General features: G+C 35.7%; 2 protein-coding genes across 2 annotated transcripts; both read right to left on the bottom strand.

The window, feature by feature from the left end:
• Positions 1 to 608: 608 nt before the first annotated feature.
• LOC110781860 (glycine cleavage system H protein 2, mitochondrial) lies at positions 609 to 3,393 on the bottom strand. The gene is made up of 2 exons (XM_021985911.2): positions 3,169 to 3,393; positions 609 to 1,232 (listed from the first exon to the last, which is right to left on the bottom strand). Exons 1-2 carry the CDS (start codon positions 3,242 to 3,244, stop codon positions 844 to 846), a joined length of 465 nt encoding a protein of 154 aa, XP_021841603.2. The 5' UTR covers positions 3,245 to 3,393; the 3' UTR covers positions 609 to 843.
• Positions 3,394 to 4,089: 696 nt separating this feature from the next.
• LOC110781859 (structural maintenance of chromosomes protein 2-1) lies at positions 4,090 to 15,736 on the bottom strand. The gene is made up of 21 exons (XM_021985910.2): positions 15,181 to 15,736; positions 13,222 to 13,902; positions 12,995 to 13,138; positions 12,590 to 12,889; positions 12,316 to 12,501; positions 12,067 to 12,231; positions 11,923 to 11,982; positions 11,544 to 11,606; positions 11,049 to 11,152; positions 10,441 to 10,537; positions 8,991 to 9,107; positions 7,618 to 7,836; positions 7,123 to 7,263; positions 6,870 to 7,037; positions 6,388 to 6,572; positions 6,185 to 6,278; positions 6,020 to 6,108; positions 5,679 to 5,904; positions 5,243 to 5,317; positions 4,923 to 5,062; positions 4,090 to 4,361 (listed from the first exon to the last, which is right to left on the bottom strand). Exons 1-20 carry the CDS (start codon positions 15,496 to 15,498, stop codon positions 4,943 to 4,945), a joined length of 3,552 nt encoding a protein of 1,183 aa, XP_021841602.1. The 5' UTR covers positions 15,499 to 15,736; the 3' UTR covers positions 4,090 to 4,361; positions 4,923 to 4,942.
• Between the last annotated feature and the right edge of the window lie 1,681 nt (positions 15,737 to 17,417).

Genomic DNA, 17,417 nt, shown 5'->3' with positions numbered 1-17,417 from the left:
TTGTTTTAATTCATTTTCTTAAAAAAAAATCTTTAATTATTTATCTTATGTATTACAGTGAGTATAAAACTTGTTATTTAAACCCAAAAAAATTGTTATTTCCCCCACTTGCCCTATTTTTTTTAATATAATAATAGATCTCCGCTATTTTCCCCACTTGCATACACTCACAAAGGTTAAAAAGACAACGTTACTCCAATTTCCTTGCAAAATTTTGCCTAATCCTTAAAGCATATTTTGTCTATAGACCAAACAAATAGGAATAGAGGGAATAGCTATAAAAAGGTACAATCACTTTTTGTCCAGCTCATTTGCTTGCTTGAAACTCTCTCAAATGAGCAAATTACTGAAAATAGTTATGGTTGTACAATAGACATTGCTAATAAACATTAAATACTAGCTTACGACATGTTTATTAGCAATCAAATGTAATATTTTCTTACTGACAGGGGAACAAGATTTTTAGGACATTGCTACACAAAAAATCAAGTAACTGAACCCCCATTTTCATCAATATAGCTGACAACACAAATCAACCCGAACCGATCCGACTAGATGGATGTATCATACTAAGCAATTATTCAAAATATTTGGTGAATAACCCAAAATCAACACAAACACAACTCATTTACTGAATTATTCATGCGAAAAAATCATTCATTTGAGGTCTCCTCCAACACTGACTAAAAGAATGAAGATCTCAAGTACATAGAAGAACAAAGCTTTAACATTTTTACTTCTCGGTGATAGTTTCTTTCCCTAATAGTTTCATACCAGCAAGAACGTTTATAGTTTCTGAATAGCAAGACAACCATTCAAAATTATGCTTAGATTTGGTTCAGCTTAATGCTTGCCATCTTCTTCCTCGCAGAATTTGCTGTATTTATCAGCATCCATTAAGGAGTTAAGCTCATCTGAACTGCTCAAATCCACCTTAATGATCCATCCCTTCTCATACGGGCTAGAATTTACCAATCCTGGGGAGTCACCGACTTCATTGTTGACCTCAGTCACGGTACCAGAAATAGGGGAATTAACATCACTCGATGCCTTCACACTCTCAACTGCACCAAAAGCTGTTCCCTGAGAAACAGCAGCTCCCTCTTCTGGCAACTCAACATAAACTACATCACCTAAATGCTCTTGAGCATGATCAGTTATGCCTATTGTAGCTGAATTACCCTCCACTTTCACCCACTCGTGTGAGTCAGTGTACTTCAAGTCCCCAACAACTGCACAAGAATTCAAATTGTTACTTAAGAATTCAAAATTAATGTTAATTTGTTTTATTAATACATGATAGAACAGAATCATCATCCTTTACCTCAGCAATGTAAAACAATTGCGCAGAAGGTTTGAGGAAGCTATATATAATAAGTATACAACTGTAAAGACCATATTATTATCATTTAAAAACTCAGCTATTTTTTCAGATATCTGCAGAAAAGATGGTGAAGGTGGAAGCAAGATAGGAACAAATTACACGAGGAAAAGACAGAATTTGTATACTGAGTGTTGAACTTCATAACGGCAGGATCATGCAGCAAAGAACCCTATATAATCTAGCAGATACTTCATAATACGGAGAAAGGTTTACTCTGTATTGGTTGATTATACAGTAAGCTATACAACAGGAGAAACACGTAGTTCTATAGATCAAAAGCATGAAATGAAATCAAGCTCATCTGTTTCCGATGAAGATTAAAAGCTTTCTTATCAGACAAAAAACATCATATTGGTCAACGTTCTCTTAACCACGTTTTCAGATTTCAGCATTACAACTTATAGGAAAGATCCCAAAACACCACTATTTTTACCGAATTCTCCTCAGACTCTCACTACAATTTCCCCTTCATACGATGCTTTTTAAGTTTTTAATATAAATTAAAATAGGCCAAAGTTGGGTGAGGCCAGTAAAAGAAAGGATCCAACACGCTAACTCTAAACAAATAGAAAAACCCATACCAAAATCACCCCATAAGAATTTAAAGCTCTTCTTGGTCCTGCAAGTATTACTTTAAATGATGCCCACAAGGTGGTGTTAAATTTATAAAGTTCAAAGACTCAAATAGGCTCTTGAAAATGCACACTAGTCCTCAATGCCTATAGAGTACCTCTTTAACAAACTGTCAAACACATTTAACAAGTGAAGGGAAAAAATGTGACATACTACACTACTCCACCATGCAAGGCAACAAGATGTAACAACTATTTGTCCTGACAAAACCTAAAGGGGCTGACCTCAAGAACATTCAGTGACAAACCAAGCAGTTTCTAACAAAAAAGCACACTTTCTTTCCCAAAAAAGAAAAAGGCATTAAAAAAAGGTCTCATTTCAGCTTCAATAACTACATTGTAAAAACGGCCAATTTCCAAACTGATATAGTTGAGCATCAAACTACAAAAAGGTATTAAAAAAGGGTCTCAAAGTGATCTTATTCTTCTTCAATAAAACTCTAGAAATCTTACTAAAACCTAGTGAATTCAAAAACAAAACAAAAAAAGTTATACGTTATATACTTGACAAAAATCTCACCAAACTTGGATTGAAAATGACATGATAACGACTAATGTAAGATCATTTGGCTTACACTACCCAACAAGAGCACAAGTGAAGGAACAAATGTCCCTTTCCACTCCAAAGTCCAAAGTCCAAAGTCCATATCAATGAAACCGACAATACCTCATTCATTGTTCTACCATCTTTTGAGCAAAAGAACAATCTTATGGACAAAATCACATAGGATATTAGCACATCTAACCTAAGGAATCAAGGTTTACAACTTTACATGTTACCTTTCATATAGTGCAAAATCAATTTTCTTTTTACATTCAACATTACATCTTAATCAAATCCAATGATATCATAATCTACCCAACTAATCTCATAAGAAAAATAATCCAAAACAAAATCACAACTACAAAAAAAAAAAAAAATCAAAACACAAAAAATAAGATTCATAACCAAAAGCCCTTAACCAAAAAACGCACAAACGATGAAGTACATCGCATTTGAACAAAAACCCAGATACGATCTTATATTAAAAAGTTACAAATCGAGAAAATAATACAAAATTAGAAAGCATGTCAATGAATAATCATATTAAGAAATAAATATGATCGGGGATTTTTAGTTAATATATGGGGGAAAATGAAAAAATAATATACCAGTAGCATATGATCTGGGAAGAAGAGAGATCCCAAGTCGTGAGGCGGCCCTAGAAGCGAACAACCGTAAAGCCATTGTAATTGTTACCCTACTTTCTCTCTTCCGAAGTACTCCGTATATTGTGCAGTGAGGATGAGGAGTGAGTACTGGCGAATTGTTGTGAAAATGAAGAAAAAGGTGCGATTTCTTTCTTTAACAAAAATCCAAACTTTTTTTGAAATAGTAGAGTGGCACTTGATGTGTTGTGTCAACAAACCCACTAACCCACCGAGGTTGGTGGGTGACTGGTAAACTGGTAAGTTGTAACAGCCCAATTCTTCTTCTGTTTTTCTTCTTTTTTTTTTAACGTTCGTAACAGCCCAATTTTACTTTTTAGTTTGATGGTAAATTACTGGATATCGAGCAGAGTCCATCATGCATCCAAGTGTATATTAGCGGTTTTATGTTGAATTTTTTTTCAAAATTAAACGAAGCTTTTACCCGATCCTAGTGAACAGTACTATGGGAATTAGTTTTTAAACCAATGTAAATTGAAAATTAGTTTTCGATTTAGCTATTTGTAGGGAAATCGTTCATAAAAAACCACCATTGTGTTTGGAAAAAGAACTTGTTTTTATTAAGTGAATTACTATTTTCTTAATTCATCCATTGATAATTTAATGTATGAATTAAGAAAATAGTTGAATTCTTGATGCATGTAAATAAATATGAGAGGAAAACATGGTCGATAGGAAGAGGCATTCGATACATTTTGGTAAATTTAAAGATTTATGGTGCGAAATTTAAAACATTTGTTGAGAACTAAGTCATTTGATACAAAATTAAGGTGTGTTAAAATTTTAGAATCTCGCCTACTAATAATCAATAACTTATTTATCGCCCAAAAAAAAGTTAGGTATCTTAATGATTGAATGAATAGATTTTGCAAAAAATAATTGAATAAAACTTTGTTGTAGAGCAAATTCTACCACCCTTCCATTTTTATAGATTGATGTACTAATTTAATACATAGACAATATTGAAATACTACCAATCCCGATTCATCGGTTACAAAGGCTGCATATTACCAATGGCTATTTACATATATACATACAGAATAATTATCCATCAAACCCCGACAGAAGGCGCTGGTGGCAGATTAATCCCACTGATAGGCTGGTAGCAAGTTAGCAACCATTTTTTGTTTATCTATCTGGAAGTGAAAAATATGATCGTCAGGTGAAAATGAGTCTGAAATACACAGTAAATAGTCGACCAAACTGAAAAGAGAATCTATATCGCCATATTTCAACTAGTTAATCAAAATCAATTGGAGTTTTTCTGTGCCAAATTCCCTAACAAAATCTGCCCACAATAAATTTTAAGCAAACTTCTTTCTAATCTAGTTATCTTTTGGGACCAAACAAACAGACCTAAGAGAATGATCCAGCAACAAAACAATTCAGTAGACTTCAGGGATGTGCTATTTTCCTTCATAGATTGATGTCACTCACCCATGACAGTGTATTTCTTCATAAAACTAATCAGTTCTCGAGCGAAGGGCATCACCAGCAAAAGGAAATTATCAAAGAAAATAACCAAAGGTTAAATAAACAATATAATATCACCCCCAAAGCCCAATCATCCTAAACCTGGTAGTTGTTAAGTCCAAAAACACAGACTAGTATATGCAAATATAGTTCAGACTCCAGACATATGACTTGTGTGTGAAGAAGCAAATGAGATATGTGGTACATGGAAGAATGGGTGTTACCTCTTATGAACATTGAAGGATCACTTCTGCTTATTAGCTGTGACAGTTCTCTGAACAGTGGAAACTCCGTCAACAAACTTGGTGCGATATATGACATTTGCATTGTTGAACATCCCTTCTTTAAGAGAAACCACGATGAACTACCAAACCAAAAAGAACAAACATCAGGAAGAAAAAAAAAACACACTGAATAGGACCTGCAATTGCTTAGCAGTAAAGAAGCAAAAGAATACAGTAATAAATTCATATTTGATGATCTCAGGTAATGTAAACCAAAAGGCAAAAGATAGACATGTAGCTGGGAAAAAAGAGTGCTCAACCTGTGACTGGGGGAAGTGAGTTTTAATCATCCTTCCAATATTTTGAGTATGGCTCAGATCAAGAGCTGCATCAACCTAACAAACATGCGAGGACAACATATTCAAAATGAAAGTTTATAGGCATTATCAACCAGTTAGCATCAAACATTTGAACAACAATCAAGCAAGTACAAATGAGGCCAATTAAACAGAGACATGTACCAACTGACACAACCAACTAAATTGAGGACATTCAAAATTTTCCTTTTGGCCTTCTCTGCTGTTATGAATTAATTTTACAAACACTGTACTTCTACTGACTAAGAAACACTGTACAAACACACGGTTGAAAAGTTGCACTTAAAATTTGCAAATGACACAACAATGTCTATTTACTCACTGTACTAGGTCTTGCGGTTCTAATTTCACATGCGTGATTTTGGTAAGACTTATTTACCTCATCGAGTATGTAAAGTGGAGCGGGTTTAAACAGAAGCAAAGCCAATATCAAAGATAATGCAAGCAGAGATCGTTGACCCCCACTCAGTTCAGATAATGATTGTTTCCAAACTCCTCCAAATGCAACGCGGACCTCAAGGCCATCTAAGAAACTGCAACCTTCGGGAGGTTCCAGCTTTGCTGTAGTTCCTGGCAACAATGTGGAAAAGATGGACCCAAAGTCGCTGACAATGCAACAAGATGGCTAGTAAGCACAATGAGAACAAAAGATAGCTAATAGTTTGCTGGAAAGATACTGGAATAGATGCAAATAAGCTTGCGTAAAAAATAGAAACTCACCTATTCACTTTCACCCAAGTGACTTTCAAAGTCTCCTTCTTCTTCTCATCAAGCTCTTCAATTACCTTCTTAATCTTGGCCTTGTCATTCTGTGCAAGTAGGAAAATGAAGTGAATGAAAATGGCTTGCAAGAGAAATCACAGTCAAGTGAAAATGAAAACTAACCTCAATAATGTTCTTCTTAGATATCAAATCATTATACTCATCTTCCGCTTTCTCAAACATTGCCATGACCTTCTTGTTTACTCTTTTCTCTAGACTGAGGAAGGGAAAGAAGTGACAAAAATGTTGCCCTTGAAATATTCATCGACAGAAAACCATACAAAAGTATAATAAACTAAATGGATTGTATATGAACTCTGCTTTACCTTGATTGTTCTCCCTGTAGCATCTCTAGCTCCTCCCTCGCTCTCCGGGGCTCACGAGATGTGAAATCATAGTCACTTCCACTTCTACCGAAAAGCTGCTTCTCAGAAGCTATCCAAGAATGCTTCTCAACTAATTTGTCAACCTTCAAAGAACATTCTTTCTGCTCCTCCTCCATCCTTCTAACCTGTGTACGAGAAATTATTAAAGTGCTAAAATTTTAGGCATCAAAAAGGTATTATTGTGTGAAAGAACCCAATAAAAAGATTAGACAACACCACCATTCCCAAGCATGGAACCTGCCATTGGCTAAGTTATAAAGATTGTGCATAAATTGCAAACTTTATTTATCACATAGTTTAGGTATTCAGTACAGTATCAAATAAAAAAACAAACGTGTCATACATAAAATAAAAAGGAAACTGACAGTTCAAATGCAAAACAAACAAAAGTACAAATTTTTTTGCTAAAGAACACAAAGTACCTCATTTTCCATCTTCTTCCTTTCAAGGCTTGCTTCACTTATTTTATTTTGGAGCTTTTTCTGCTCCTTTAAAATACAACTTATTTGTGAGTCGCATTCCTTCAACTTTGAACGGGCTGCATTAAGACCTGATAGAGCCTGATCATGATGTTCCTTTATTGAAGCCACCTGCAAAAAAAATAAGTTGAGAAGCTGTATAGAATAAAGCTAAAACTGTACGTCATGGGTGTGGAAAATAAAATAACTGTGTAACCTTGTCTTTCTCTTCATTGATTTCAGAGACCAGGCTTTGGATTTGAGTCTGCAAAGAATCAAGTTGACTCTCAAGTGAAGTACGCTCTTCAGCTACAGCTTCCATTTCCATTATCAACTTTTCTCTTTGATTTTCGTGCCCCTATAAATGCAAGCCCACATCAGATGACAAAAGGACATGAAAAAACAACCAAACACATCAAATCCCCACCCTCCTCCCCCACCTAAATCCAATGTCTCCACTCAAACACACAATAACTCCAAAAACGAAAAAATTCCAGTTCCAAATTTTAGCACATAATGTTAAGCATTTTACAAAACCTTCCTATCATTGAGAACAGGAAGCAAAAACTGAGGTGTAAAAGGGCAAGAATTGAACAAGGGTTATCTATAGACATAATATGCTCCGGGAAAAAACCATTTATCATGACAGGACTTGTTGCAAGGTGTAACAAATCTAACCATTATAATCATTAAGGTCAAACATATTACATACCTTGAGATCTTTGGATGATGATTGCATTTGAATCTTAAGTGCCTTAATCTTTTTCTCTAAGTCTTTGAGCCTGGAGCCCCTACTTTTATCATAGTCTTTAATTGATTTCTCAATAGTGGACACCTTTTTAACATAATTTCCATAAGCTACTTGCTTCTCCTTCAAAGTGGACTTCGCATCTAACAGATCCTGCTCAATCTTCTTTAACAATTCTCCGAGCTGCAATGCGTCCAGAAATGATTGACAATTAGACAAGAAATCCCAGTTATGGTCCTCTCCTCTATGCACAGTCAATAAAGTGGCAAACACATGATCGGTAATGTAATCTTAGATTCTACAAAATAGAAACTAAAATATTTTAACCAGAAAAAATTACACAAGACCCGAAGACCCTAATCCAAATGGTAGTAAATCCCCACCCAAAATTTTTATTAAATGGTAGTACAAGGGGTGTTCATTACTTATCTAAGTCAATGACCTCTGATGATACGTGACCCTCTTGCAATGGACCAGTCGCCGAGTTTCAAAACCCCTCTCCAACAGAAAGGTAGTAACTAAACTTAGTGTATATAGATCAACACTATTACAACTCATTTGTGATTGATGGAAGCATAGCTCCTGGGAATGATCAATCACAAATGAGTTGTTATGGTTTTGATCCTAATACACTAAATTCGGAAGTTCGAATACAGCCCTTTTGTTGGAGAGGGGTTAGGAAACTCAATGACTGGTCCAGTGCAAAAGGGCCACGAATCATCAACAAGTACATTGACTAAGGAAAGAAACTGAGCAACTCTTTACTGCCATTTAATAAAACAGTTTTGAGACGGGGATTTACTACCATTTGGATTAGGCACTTGTGTAAATATTTCTGGCTAAACATTGTAGACACTCTTTCATACTTCCTTCGTTTCTGAATAAGTGTAACACTTGACTTAAATGGTCGTATCTCAATAAGTGCAACACTTCTATTTTTGGCAACTTCCTCTAATATTTTATTCTTCTCCTCTCCTTCCACTTACCCCACTTTCACTCAATAATTATTTTTCTCTAATTCCACTAATCCTACTTCCTAACTATTTTCTCTCCACCCACTTACCCCACTATCTATTGTTTTAATTTCTCTACTCTCTATGTACGAATAAAATACTAAACCCCTTACCTTCCATTAACGTATTTTATTTTCAACTTTACTCACTTGCACATTAAGATCCAAATTTAATTCATTGCCTAAAATTTGTGCCTTTGCAAGTGGTGCACTTATTCGGAAACAGAGGCAGTAGAAGGTAAGATTACGTTATACTTTGTAGATACTATGCAATTATTGCAAATATATGAAACGAACCAAAGCACAAACGATGAACAGAAAACACCTTGTGATGCTCATTTTGTTCAGCACGGCCCTTGAATAATTCAAGTTCATATTCCTTCAGCTTCAACTGGTTGTTAAGGTCAGTAAACTTCTTTTGTAGAGGAAGGAGCTGAGTAATCTGCAACAATTAAGAACAATCAAAATTATATTGACCCTAGGCACAAGAATTCATCGTTGAACTAGAGTAATATTATAGGCTTTGCAGCTTTCAGAAAAAATTGACGAAGCAAGATCCGTTCATTGTTAACTAGGGTTAGGCAGGTGGTACAGGTCTAAGCCAGAACCTACTTTCTAGTGTTAGCGACCAGGTAGACAAAAAAATGTACAGGCATACAGCATAAATCAACTAAATAAACCATGGCTGAAGAACTGACTAGATATACATATAAGTTAACAGTCAATTTAATAATAAAAAAAGAACATGAGACTACACACAAAAAAGGTTATCACAATAGCTTTTGACATAGAACCACCGATCTGCTTAAAATATGTTTAGTATGACATTGGTCATCTAAGCTGTTAGCCTCATCTGGATTTGCGAGCATAAAAGTGTTTATGGAGAATTGGTTCAACATTCCTTAAAACCAAATGCAAATTTCAACCTATCCAGCTATTACACTTCCTATCTCCAATTTAGAAGAGAGATCAAGAATTCAAATTTAAACATAGATAACAGTAAATGTGTTCCATGAGCAACATGAATAAGTTTCTCTATATTCAGTGTGTCTGTGTTCGCTCAACGGAATTGGGCAAAGACTTTAAAGTATGATTCATAGTCAGAATGAATGGAAAAATATTGTCAGAGAAGGAAAGCAAAAAAAGGTGAAACTAACGACAACATAGAGATTAAGAATTCATATATCTTGCTCGTGTTGTCCCAGAGATAAAATAGGAAGAGTTCAAGACAGCCCTAATCAAAGACAAATTTATTGCCATATCAAAAGTGTTATCTTGTAATATCAGGTTGATAGACAAGTGAGAGGTATCTAAAGTCTAAACCTGAATTTCAATGTAGAAGAGACCTATAACATTAACCTAAGTTTCAGAACCCCACCAGACTGAAAGAATATTCTTCCACTATCCATCTGAATGTATGCAATAGAAAGGAATGATCCATCAATATTTCCTCAGGAAAATTCATTTTTGCTCAATAAGACCTAATACATCAAGGAGTTTAGTACTTCCTATCATCTGAAACAGAAGTTGGTTTTGGAAGGAACAGTGAACTATATTTTTCTCAATGCAGTACAATGATGCATAACCTCATTAAACAACTGATTAGTAGGAAAATGAAAGTGTATAGATGTTCTAATGCAATCATACAGAAAATCAAATTCAAAATGGGATCGGCAAACAGTTCAACATCAGAACAGTAGTTTTTTATGTTCAGATCCGTACAACTGAAACTCCAACCAATTTAATACATCCTATCCTTCTAAAGTGATACTAACCTCTGCTTCAATTTCAGACAATCTCCTCAGATGAGTAGAAAGATCTGTCTCAGCATCTGCCAAAGCACAAAGACTTCCTAGCAATTCACCACCACCCCTGCAACATCAAATGGCCAACTCAAGGTCTAGTAGCTATCTTTGGTACAATAAAAGCAAGCTTATCATGCAGGTTAACAAGAAAAATATTCAACGTACGTGGAAGCTAAATACTTGTGGACATTCACAAGATCGATGCTAAAAGCCTAAAACAATATTCATAAATGAAAATATATAAGGTTCTACACCAGAATTCAGATCATATAGAAAAGTGATTGTTATTGACAAAGTAAAAGCAAAGTATTTTCTTAGAAAAAACAGCAGTCCGGCACCAACCCACCAACATTCAATCCTATTTCACTTTGGCCCCATTGCTTTCTGACTTTTATTTTCATTTTGATTTGAGAAGTGCCAAAAAAAGGTATTTTTAGTGAGAGATATCGCAAATGCTATTTTAAATATTCCCATGGTCAGATTGGTTAATAATCATAGAGAGAGTACTGAAGGAGTCTGCAGCTATACAGAATTAACTCGGAAAGTCGGAATAAAAGAATTGGAAGATTAGCTGTTACCTACGACTACCACCAGTCAGGAGACCACTTGGCTGAAATACGTCGCCTTCAAGAGTGACACACGGCTCCCTGATATCAATGTTTCCTTCTTTATTAAACGCGACCTGTGAAGTATTTATTCAACAGCAATTAAAGCAATGAACAAATCACCATATGGATTCAACAATATGAAAATCAGTGTGAAGTTCGAAACACAAATTTAGCTACTGCACCAAGCTGCCACAGTTCAAGACACGGGTTATTGGCTATCAGCCATTCAACCTATCCTACATACGAATCATATAGCTTTAGCAATAAGAATTCAACCACAGACCAATGAATTTTATACTCCGTATTTTAAAAATAATAAAGCTCCTCCAAAAGTAGAGGAGCAAACAAGACTACTCTTTCAAAGTTCTAGGTCCTATGCTGAACCATAACAGACCACCACCATGTTCATTTTTAAACGTCCACGTCCCAAATTTGACTATTAAACTATACTGTATACGAACTAACCTTTACAGCCGCTTCTCTGGTCTTGCACACAAAAGTGGATCCAAAAACATACTCCATAGCCCTCTGTAGAGAACACCATATTTTTACGTAAAGCTTCAGAAGCAACTTCAAAAAGTAGCTAAAAAAGAAGGTAGAGGACGATTCTTTTGTACGTATGATAAAGGCGTTAAGAGAATATAAAGTACAATCTGTAACATTTGCAGGCATGCATGACCACCAAATTGGTAAAAATAAGTTGCTTAACATAAATACAAAAGCGTGGTATTGATTTCAATGTTTCTTCTTAAAGGCCCAGTTTTGGAAATAATAAGCGACAGATTACAAGCAATAAACTAAACATTTCATGAGATTATGTCACTGAAGCAGCACAGACATGTACCTTCAATTCCTCATCATATTCCACCAGAGAGAGTGCCAGTTTTGCATTCTCCTTTCCTACCTGGAAATGTAGATTTTAAGAATCAGTTCAAGGACAAACTGTTAAATGTCAGTATACTGTAGCAAGAAAAAGGTGGGAACAAACAAGATTAGCAGCAGCTCGCTGTTTATCGGGACCAATAACATGAGATTGAATTTTGTTCAGAGGAATAATGGTGACTCTTCTTCGAAGACCGCCATTTTGCAGAAGTTGTTTACCAGTGGTTTCGGAGTCAACCACGACGTTATACAACCTCCCACCAGCCACAACCTGCAAATCGGCATTGTTAGTAGACATACAAAGACATTAGCCAAAAAAGATTAAAAAAGAAATGGTAAAAGTTGCATCCAGTACCTCCAAAGCAGTCATTGTTGATTCATCTTTTATTTTGATAAGCTTTGCAACAACACCTTTAACTTTTGACCTCTGGAAATTATTGGTAGGATCGCGGTAGGCAAAATCAACATTTGCCAACTGTCCTGAAAGAACTCGTATTTTATCTTTCAGTTTCTGCACTTCCTCCAATTCAGCAGCACGCTCCTGATATATGAAGGTACGTAAAGAAGATGGGGGGGAAAATACTGAAGAAATAGTATATTAATCTGGTTATACCCATTATAATACTAACCTGCTGCAAAGATTCCATCCGGTAATTCTGATCTTCTTTAAAAGGAAGGGACTCCAATGACTTCCGAACAACTTCAACTTCTTTTTTCCTGGTATTCAGTTCATTTTCTACAGCAGTAGCCTCGTTGCGCTTTGACTTCAACTGATCAGTTTTCTCTTTCAACTCCTTCTCACCATGGGTTATTTGAGTCTTAAGCTGTTTAACCTCTATTTCTGCATTTCCTACTGCCACTTTAGCATCAGCTAACTGATCCTCCAAGCATTTCTCTTCATCTTGGCTGCTCTTTCCAGCCAGCACTCCCTGCTCATAACCATTTCGAATCCTTATAAAGGGCAAAAGAAAAAGGTTGCAACAAACACTCAAGTAATCCAATCATCAGTACATTGACCAAATCCAATATTCTACCTGATATTCTTTTTCACATTCATCTAAATCTTTAGAGAGTTGTTCAGCTTTTTGTTTAATATCTGCTGCACCATCTTCTGCATTTTTTACAGCAGTAGCCCTCTCTTCCACAGAGTGTTTCAGTTCTTCAATGTTTTTCGCAACCTTGCAAGGTTAAGCAAATGTAATGTTATTCAATATTATTATAGGACGCACGGCCACACACATTTGGATAAAAACAAACATACCTTATTCGCATTCTTTTGTTCCCCTTTGAGAGTATCCTCTTTATTCTTCAGCACAGATGTCTCCTTCACAAGATCATGAGCTAAAGAATCTACTTTCTGTTGCAAAGTTTTAATTTCACCACCCATGCTTTCTTCCTTCTCAGCCGTCAACTCAGATACTTTGGCATCCATTTCTTGAAGCTCGGACTTCATCTTAGATGTGTCAGTGTCAACTTCAGCAATTTTAGCCTTAACTTGGTCCACCTCATGGGCTGCACCATCTTTAATCCTCTCTGCTTGCACATACTCGTAAGCAACGCAGAATCTTTTAAGCCTATCTAACTCAGCATTCCCATTAGCCCATTGCATGTACTGCATTCTTTCCTTCCTTAACTTTTCCAGAGCAGGTAAGATTTCCTGGTCAAGAAGCTTATCAATCTCATCAACTTTACTTTGCTTTTTTTCAAGCGTTTTTAAAGCGGAATCTTTCTTATTTTCATACATCCTCGTTCCAGCAGCCTCTTCTAGCATAGACAATATTTCAGGAGGCTTCATGTTCAAAACTTTCGTAATACGCCCTTGCATAATGAGAAAATGTGGATTATTTACATTGAGCTGGACGGAGTGGAAAAGATTTTGTACCCTGTTAGGTTGGGCAAGGTGCCCATTAATCAGATACTTGTTCCTTCCGCCAACCACAATCTGCAAAAGATGACAATTAACACAAAGATGGGGCACTATTGTTTGCCAAAAGGAACTTAAACTAAATAACTCATGAAGTCACGAGTCGTGATCTTATGAACAGTCAAGAGGAAAGAGGGGAAAAAAAAAGAGCACTGCGAAGTGCGAACATATAGGAGTATATACTATAAAGCTTGACCCAAAATCAAAAGAATTACTAAAATGAGCATAAACAAGTAAACAACATTGGTCACGCTTGTTGGTCTACAAGTTCATTAAATTTCTCTAGTTAATCTAGACAGCATGCATTGTACTCCATTCATCTGGTTTTCTTTTTCGAGTTTCCATGTATTTCCACACAAAGATAATGGTTAAGAAGTTCGTTCCATCTTAACTCCTCAAGGATCACTAAGATGTTAAAAAGCAATTGCAAACTTAGTTGGGTATTAAATGATATTACTACCACTGGACCATCAATAATGTAACAAACTAATAACAGTTAGGCTTAAGCGCTGAACTAGACAGATGAATGAAACAAACAAAGAGCCGCTGGAATAATTAGGATCCAATGGTAGATGAAAAGCTTGATATACATTTGTGCATTACTGTGTAACAATTAACAAACTGTGTATTCTCCATAGAGGAATGGGTCTCACTCTTTATGTTACTTGGACTAGAGAATCATCAGACACGGAACAAATCCAAGTGTAAGACTCGGCTATTTATGAAACCTTTTGGTCCAAAATGAAGTGTACAAGTGTCAACACCTATGTAAATGAAAAGTAGGAGTAACATAGCTCACACATACAAAGAAATCACTAATTTAAAACCGAGCTAAAGATGAAAACTTTAGAAACAAAATCACCTGGGAAATGTATAAAGCTCCAACAACTATCTTGAACAATGGACATAAACCATTCAACATTTCAAATGCCAATAGAGAACGGAAAATTTAGCACAATTAGTAACCTGCAGTGTTTTCTTTCCCAGCATAAATGTAAATGAGATACAAAAAGATGGTATAGGTTCGATAAAAATTCTAATCTCTCCCAAAAGCATGTTACTTTTGTCTCGTAATTCCCAATTATTATGGTACAACACTTCAATTTAAAGCCAAATATTCAAATTTTAAATTTATTTGGCATACAAAATTGAACCTTCAACACACCAAGCACTAACTTCACTCAATTTCACTTACACAGAAACACCTAATTAGCTAAAATTAAAGCAAGCTAATAACTTTATGAACCAGAAAAAAAAAAAAAAAAAAAAACAAATAAAAGTGGTAGCTCAACAAACCTGACGAGTGACGGTAATCTCAGCACACTCCTCATACCCTAGTGGACTCCGATTTCGATCGGAGTTATCGAAAATAATCGAAACAGTAGCCTTAGTAATTCCTGCCTGGCCTTGCTTGTATACCAATTCTTGAAGATTCGAAGCTCGAACTTGCGACAAGTTCGTGATACCAAGAACAAAGCAAATGGAGTCTAGAATGTTCGACTTTCCAGACCCATTTAGCCCTGTGATTGCGTTAAATAAGGGGTCGAACCCGGGAACTACAGTTCTAGTAGCGTAGGATTTGAACCCTTCTAAGCAGATCTCTTTGATGTGCATTGTGAAATTTTGGGGGGTTTCGAAGTGGAAACCCTAGAAATTGGGGAAAAGGTTTTAGGGAGGGGTTTGAAATGAAAGGAATTGGAGAAAGAATTGGAAACTTGTTGTGTTGAATTGTTTTCAGGGAGAGGATTTGAAGTTGGAGAAGTTTCTGAGGGGAAAACTGGATAGGGGGAGGAGGAGAGAGAAAGAGACAAAGGGAGCGTGGTTTGAGAATGAGGAAGGTGAAGAAGCTTTTAGGCGGGAAAGTTATTGCAAGGGCTCTTTAAACGAGGTTTCAAAATATTGGAAAAATGTTTTGACTTAAAAAAAAAAAGTTATTGTTTGTCATGTGGAGTTGTGGACCCATTAGATGGGTGGATCACGGGTCGGACCTATTGAATACGGAGTACTCCGAATAAAAAAAAGTTTATTTTCATGTTTATGAGTGGAGTAAAAAAAACATGCTAAAATATGTCCGAAAAAAACTTGATGAACTGGATTTTTGCACAAATGACATTTAAATGGAGCTCAAAACCTCAAAAAAAATGTTCATAGTTTGGTGAAAATTTTGATATTTATTACACTTTTATATTAACTATCTTATGAAAAATTTGTTGTAAGTATGTTTTGTTTTGGAATCACTACCACCGGTTTTTTCATTTTAAAATTAAGGTATATGAAGTATGTTTCATTTCTTAATCATTTTAAGTGCTTTAAAGCTCATTCTTCTCATTTTTCTAATACGGATTTCATAGAGAACGGTATTTCAAACAACTAGTTTGATATTTCACGAATATTTTAAAATTTCACAAATACTTTTTAAATTTGTTTGATCTTTACAAAATTTCAAAAGCACGTTCTCTATAGAATCCTTACGCATAAATGAAGGGAAATGGACTTTTTTTTGGCAAATAAATGATTATTATTACCAAACGGATAAGATTACAATCTAACCACAAAACAACTAGACACTTAGGTTGAAAGTGGGTCAAAATCCCCCCCCCCCCCCCATCTTCTAGGAAGGGTTGAGGAACCTCCACCAACCACTACTGGAGCAACACAACACTCATTTGATCATTACATCGACAAACAACATGAAATATAACTCTATCAACTATAACCTTGCAGTTGTTCAGCTTGTTACTGAAGCTCTTGGCATTCCTTTGCAACCACATGTTATACATTGTATCAGAGAAAGCAATACTAATGACCTTATCCCCTAGTTTCTTGCTTCTACACTTCTTGGTAATTCATTTTACCTCCTCGTGGAATTCAGCTATACTCCTGTTAATTCCCAACATGGTCTTCATAGTGGACCAAACATCAGTTGAGACAGGACACGTACAGAATATGTGGTGAAGATTCTCATGTTCTTGTTGGCATAAACTGCAGACACCATCCACACGGATGTTCCATTGCAACAATTTGTGTTTGGTAGGCAACCTGTTTTAACTGTAAGCCAAATAATAAAAATGATTTTATGCCTAAGTCTAATGTTACAAATGAGTCTTCTCTATTCCACTTTAGTACCCTCCTGTTTCTAGTGTTTATACATTTTTCTGATCTTAAACTTCCATGCTAAAACAAACTGAGCACAACCACCTATTGAAACAAAAACATCAATTCCACTCCAGATTTTCCTAAGGGACCAATTCAGCCAATTATGAACATTCATGGTCTAGAGATCTTTCTTCTTCACATAATACATGTGAATCCACTTAATCCAAAGTCTTTATTGCTTCATAGAAAGAGCCCAAAAGTTTTTTTGAGACTGCAGTTTATTCCACACAGTGAGGTCTCTCAAATTTCAACCACCACGACTCTTAGGGAAACAAAGTTTCTCCCAAGCAACTAGAGCTTTAGAACCAATGTCCCCACCATCCCATAATAAAGGCCTACATACAGAATTAATCTATCTCAATACCTTCAAAGGCATG

This window comes from Spinacia oleracea, chromosome 1, assembly GCF_020520425.1.
Source record: "Spinacia oleracea cultivar Varoflay chromosome 1, BTI_SOV_V1, whole genome shotgun sequence".
Lineage (NCBI taxonomy): Eukaryota > Viridiplantae > Streptophyta > Magnoliopsida > Caryophyllales > Amaranthaceae > Spinacia > Spinacia oleracea.
Note: the sequence above shows the minus strand (reverse complement) of the source record. Positions and strands in the feature narration are given on the sequence as shown.